We start from the raw sequence: 6,141 nt of genomic DNA, 5'->3' as shown, positions 1-6,141 counted from the left end.
CCCNNNCTCGGCTAAATCACTGTAATGCGCTCTATATGGTAGAGGCCCCTCCACTTCCAGTGGATCCGGTGGGACGGGGACAACGAGGAGTGGGTCATGCACACGCTGCAAGCACCCACCACCGCGATGCGTAATAGCAGAGGACGGCAGCCAAAAGTCAGTCACAAGGCAACAACAGTTGTAAACACTCGGCCACAGTTCAGCTTTCACATTAGCCTCCCGTCGCGCCCCCTCACAATATGCATCGGGTAGCAGGGAGGGGGGGGGGAGCAACAGAAACAAGGGTAAAGATCGCCATGGAACACCAGCACAAACAGGCCAAAGGCTCACTGGATCCCCTGCAGCACTGAACGCCCCATATCACTGACAGTGTTGAACTCCTTTTTGCTGTTCTTACAGAGCAGTTCGTCCTGTGCATTTAGGCGGCTGCCTCGTCCCTGGATCCGGGTGGTACGCCACACGCTATCAGAAAGTAAACAGAGGCGCACAGCAGGCGTGGCGTGTTTCACTGCGCGCAGAGGCACGTTTGGCCTTTTCCTTCAGCATTGCCCTCAGCTCCTGCATAGGAAAGACTCAGCGTACTGCCTTCCTTTCTTATCCGCCTCACTCTGGTTCCACATCCTCAGCCCATACCAACACACGCACACACTCCCACGTTCACCAATATCCACGTCTCCGCTAAAAACAAAACCAAGTAAAAGCAAAAAAGCAGCGGAAGGTGCAACAAGCTGCTATCCATACAGCGTTGTACTTCCATCCAACGCGATCATTCCACCACGACCCAGTGAACCAACAGACGCGCACAACAACGGCAGCCCACCTGTGTCTCGGTGCGGTGCTACAGGCTAAATCCCGGACCGTCTAGGACCAACCGACAGCCGTCGGATCGGGCCATGCGCCTCGCGGGCTCCTCTCGTCCCTCCTCGCCCCCTTCCCGCATGCGTGCTGCGCGATCGGCGCCACAGACAGGCCTGCTCCGCGCACATGCACTGCGGGCTCGGTGGATGTGCACTTCTCGGCGCCTTGTCCGTCCATCACGCGGGCCCCGTAGACCTCTGGGTGCGGTGTTTGGACGCGATACGCCATGCCAGCTGCGGCCGATAGCACGCACGCACGCGGTGCTCGCGCCACCAGATCCCGGGGCCTGCCTCAGGGCGACGTTGTTGCCTGGGGAATGGGGCTCGCCGTCTGCAGCTCCCGTCCCCGTCGATGCCACGGGGGGTGTCTGGAGGGCCTGCCCGCATGCGCCGCGACAGGCGCGACGTCGCGACTAGTCTGTGGCAGCAGGGGCACTCCGCCTTCCCCGGAATCCGCACCCCATCGACAGGCGTGGGGGTGTCGGGCCGAAGGGGCCCGTGTACGCGCATGGGCCCGCGCACAAAGAGCCCGTCGCGTGTCGTTCTGAAGGGGCACAGGGGGATGTCATAGGCACCTGACGGGGAAAGCCTCTGCAGCGCGAAGAAGATGCGTGTCATCCGATCGTTGCGTGCTAGATCAAAGCGTGAAATGGGTAATGCTCTGGGTGTCGGGTGATTCGCGAATCGCGTGCGGCATGTTGGAGAAGTCGCCGGGTCGGACACCCTCGTGGCAAGCACAGTCGGTGGGGCGGTTACAACGGTGTCAGCGCACTAATGAGCAGCAAATCTTCAGCACACCCTATTATTGCTGCTGGCCACCCGCTGTTGCCGTGAAGTACGGACGATGTCCGGGCAGAACTAGGCGAGGATGGTCTCCTGTCGTCTTGTAATGCCGAGGCGAGACAAACAGAAAACCTCGTTTGGCGTAAAAGACAGTTATGAAGGAGAGTGGGTGAGCGAAGACGCCTACACGAGTCGTGACCTTTGATGAGTCACCGACTCACCCTGGGCCTTCATCTGTCCTCTCAACACCTCGCCCCACCCCTCATTGCGCGATTTCTATCAGCGAGAAACACCAAGAAATCGGCTCCATTATAGCGAACACACACACAAGAAGGTTAGCGGTTCATCAGCACACACTTGCTGTAGGCTGCAACCAGGGGTAAGCGACCAGCATTCATACAGAAAAAAGAAGTGAGCCGCAAGAGCCGTGGCGCGCGACTTGAAAGGAGGCAGCGCCACACACGGGCGAAGAGCAGAGCAGAAAGGAGGCACTCCACGGCAGCCCCCATGCAAGTTGAAGAAGCGAGAGCGAAGGGAACAACGAGAAGTGAGTACGTATGTCCGACAAAACAAAAGGGAAGAGAAGAAAGGGGTAAAGGGAAAGGGGGAGGGGAAGGGGAGAAGACAACGGGTGGGAGAGCGCGATGAGAACGTGAAGACAACGAAAGAGAGAGAGCCACTTCCCTCGCTAAGAGGCACAGCGAGAGAGAGAGAGAGTTGCGGAAATTCCCGAGTTGAATGGGGAGACAACCAACAGAGCCAGAAACACATCAACAAGCAGCCAGCAAGGGGTGGGAGGGAAAGAACGCCACCACCACCTCCTCCTCTGCCGTAGAGAGAGAGAGAGACGCACACATACAAAAAAGGCGGCACTCTGGCAAGGGCACTGCATGCACTTTTCTCCTCCCTTCGCCTTTCCACTCTTGTTCGTCTACGAAAGCGTGGCGGTGGCGGTGGCCGCGTGTGGCTGCGTGGCTGCGTGTGTGTGTGCGTGTGTGTGTAGCACAGAAAGATAGAGGGGGTGGGGGTGCGCCAAAGATGAAAGACAGGGACCCTACCTCCTCATCTCTTCCATGGAGTCGGACGCAATCTTCTCTTGATGAGGTCCATGGTTTTCCGAAATGGAGTTGCCGTAGTCATCCAATGGGCCACGGAACTCGACATGGCGCTCGTGGCACTGATTTTTGAAGCGGCACTTATTCTTGAGATTCGAAAGACATGCATCGTACGGATACTTCGCGTACGCGCAGTTTTCGTTGTAGTTGCAGTACCCGTACACACGAATGCATGGGTGGACTCGCTCCCCTTTAGCGTTCAGCTCCACCGGGCTGAGGTTGTCCTTTCCGCCGCCCTGAATGCTGCGCCGCTGAACGTCGTTCTGGCTGCCAGACATGTTCCCTACACGACCTGTCGCCATTGGCTTTGAGTAGTGCTGCACCGGGTTGCGGTCGACTGGCGCCGGCATCTTCGGCTCCGTCTTCTGCACCGTTACCAAGCGATCGACCAAAGTCTTGAGAGAGCGGTTAGGGATCAGCAGCGAAGTCAGCGGCTTTTCTGTCTGGTACGACGTCGGCGTGCCGCCAGCCTCTTTGCATCCCTCGATGTAGGAGGAGATGGTCTCGCGCTCATACGTGAAACCATCGCTGGCTACCACTGCGTCCTTGACACCAACGTAGCGGTCTACAATTTCCTTCACGTTCTGCACGCGCTTCTCCGCCTGCGCGGCGAGGTTCTCAATGTACAGCTTCTCCTGAAGTGCCTCTTCGTAATGCGCCCGCAGGACATTCGCATCCATCACCAGCGTGCGCAGCTCCTCCGTCATGTGCATCATCTGCTGCTCTTGAATTACCAGGCTGTTGCGGAACATGGGCATACGCTTCTGTATGCGGTTGTACACTACCTGCATTGGCTCACTCGTACTCATGCCAGGCTCCCTCATACCATCGCCGTGGTAGGCACCCATTGGAGCGACATCGACATCGATGTTGGATTTCATCGTTCAGCGACACGTTGGCGGCGCCGGCGGCAGATAAGAAGAATAAATAAAAGATGCCTGGGGTGAATGTGTGTGAGAAAGCACGAGCGAAGGACTAACAGAGAGAGAGAGACAAGGAGAGAGAGAGGGGGGGGAAGAATAGGGGGCGGGGGAAGAGGGAGTTATAAAAGTCGAGGAAGGCGAGTGCGTAGGGGGGAAGAAAAACAAGAAGGAAAAGTGGTGAACGAGTTAGTAAGTGGAGAGCGGGACAGGGAAGAGGTCGTCCGCGGTGATCGACAAGTGCACGTGCTTACCCGATTCCCTTTTGGCGCGGGGCTCCTTATATATATGTATATACTGTGGGAGTGATGCTCCTGCGTTATCTGTGAAGTCTAACTCGCCGAAAATGAGTTTTGGCTCGCTGTCACTACTGTGCGTGTGAATAAGTCGTGTGGTGTGTGTGTGTGGGGGGGGACGGGGGGGGGGGGAGTGAGGAGGGTCTCTGCGTGTGTGGTTGTCTTGCAAATCGGTGAATCGCTATGCTACAGATGATCCCCTAACTCTACCACTACCGATATTTCACAATAATAATAAAAAGAACTGCGAATCGCTCGTACTATACCTACTACACAGCTGGTGCACCCACATCAGGGCGTACACACGCATGGCGTGAGCGCATGCAAAACGCGTGGGGTGGGCGAGTGAATGCGTGGGGAGGAAGGGATGGGCTCGAGGTGAAGAGCATGGGAAAGGTGAAGGGGCATATACTGGCACGCCCAACCGAGGCGGCCTCGCTCAATACAAACACCAAGCAAACAGGAGGGGCGAGCGAGATGAAAAGAGAGGGACCAATTCAGATGGCGAATTATCCGTTGCGAGTCCCCTTCTGCATTGTTGATGCCCAGAACGACCAGTGCGGCGGGTCTAAACCGCACGCCACACAATCACGCACCTCTAACTACATGGCTGGTAAGACATGTGCGTGCGCGCCTATGGAAGCGAGTGCTACCCTTCTTGTCCTTCTTGCCCTCATCGCTCGATGATGATCTTTCATTGCGTGTGTCTTGCCCATCTCGGTTTCACGTAGGGAAGACCGAGAAAAGCGGGGGGAATGGAGGTGGGCAGCTGAAGTCCACAGCGAGAAAAGAGGAAGGGCTCAATAATAAAAAAGAGGGGGGCTGCAGGACGCGACATCGAGTGTTCCAAGGAGAGCGCGCTGCTGTCTGTCCCTCTCGAGTGTTACTTCTCGCAGACGTGGTGGGCGCTGCTATATGCCAAAAGGAGTCAACATTGCCGCACGACCGCCACGAGCCCCCCGCGACTGGGGTGAGTCGTGCGCTGCTAAAGAGATCGCCAGCAAGCATATTCGCCTTCACCGCGGCGCTGAAATCGGACACGCTCTCCGGTGGCGCCAAGCACAGTGCAGCGCCGAGAGCCTGCTGCAAGTGTGGGCTCCAGACCCACATGTTGAAAAGCGCCGCTCGACGCTTTTGCTTCACCCTCGCACACATAGCGTCATCGAGCGGATACGCGGAGTCGGCACTGCTGGACTGCACTGACTTGCTGCGCATCTTTGTGCTGTCGTGCATCGTGCGCCCCTGCAGCTGACATGCACGGGCTATCAGCAAGTGTGGTCTTCGGTAGCACCACACGTAGGCCACAGTGTAGCGACATACAGACTCTAAAGCCGACCGCACACAGCTGGTCCCAGCGTGGCAAACACATGGAGGTCGAGCTGCGCGTGAAAGACCAGAGGACGGAGTCAGCTGCGGCACCCACCTCTCCGGGAGAGGTGGACTTCTTGCCATGCGCTATGGCGGCGACTGACGACACCGGAGTGTCGTGCACAAACAGCGATCTGCCAACAAGAAGCGAGGTGGGCAAGCAGGGCAGCGGCGCTGTGGCGGGTAATATCGACGGGTGCCAAGTCGCCTGTCCTCGCCACGCTGGGAGTTTGCCCTGCCATGCTAGAAGCCATTTCATTGCGGGAAGGCGATATACTCCTGTAGTCGGCTCGATCGTGAAGGAATAGTGACGTGTTCTTCGACACCTCTATCAAATCAAGCAGCCCTGTGTCCTGCAGGACATAACTGCTACTACGGCTGTCACCACTGCTCGACAGCGGTGTGGCACGTAGGCCATCACGGACCTCGCTGCGCATCGTGCACCACTGAGCACTCAGTGAGCGAACCGTGCGCCACTGGACAGGTGCTCACAGAAAGCGTAGTGTGAGAGAGAAAATGAAAAGTGAAGCAAGAGAGATACTTCCGCTTTCCTGCGCGGTATCGGCGGGGATAGGTGCCCCCCTTTCCCTAGCGGCTAAAGGAGTTACAGCGTTGGAGGAGCAGAAGTTGCCGGGTGGCGCCCGTCACGACAGCGGGAGCCGAGGTGTGTGGCTGCAATGTGCATGCGTGTGTGCTTGTGTGCTTGTGCGGGTGTGGGTGGACGGGTGCGCTGCAAAAAGACCCACAGGCGAGAACGAGAAGGGGGAGGAGGAGAATGACGTTTCGACCGCCTTTCATCATT

The 6,141-nt window shown here is 57.5% G+C and overlaps 2 protein-coding genes across 2 annotated transcripts; both read right to left on the bottom strand.

Annotated features, from left to right (window-relative positions):
• Window positions 1-2,694: 2,694 nt before the first annotated feature.
• LBRM_19_0610 (putative RNA binding protein) lies at window positions 2,695-3,636 on the bottom strand (the record flags this gene model as incomplete). Its single annotated transcript, XM_001564107.1, has 1 exon — window positions 2,695-3,636. The coding sequence occupies one exon, from the start codon at window positions 3,634-3,636 to the stop codon at window positions 2,695-2,697; it is 942 nt and encodes a 313-aa protein (XP_001564157.1).
• A 1,058-nt stretch (window positions 3,637-4,694) lies between these two features.
• LBRM_19_0600 (conserved hypothetical protein) lies at window positions 4,695-5,204 on the bottom strand (the record flags this gene model as incomplete). Its single annotated transcript, XM_001564106.2, has 1 exon — window positions 4,695-5,204. One exon carries the CDS (start codon window positions 5,202-5,204, stop codon window positions 4,695-4,697), a length of 510 nt encoding a protein of 169 aa, XP_001564156.2.
• Between the last annotated feature and the right edge of the window lie 937 nt (window positions 5,205-6,141).

Source organism: Leishmania braziliensis, chromosome 19 (assembly GCF_000002845.2).
Source record: "Leishmania braziliensis MHOM/BR/75/M2904 complete genome, chromosome 19".
NCBI lineage: Eukaryota > Euglenozoa > Kinetoplastea > Trypanosomatida > Trypanosomatidae > Leishmania > Leishmania braziliensis.
This window is presented reverse-complemented; position numbering and strand designations above follow the sequence as displayed.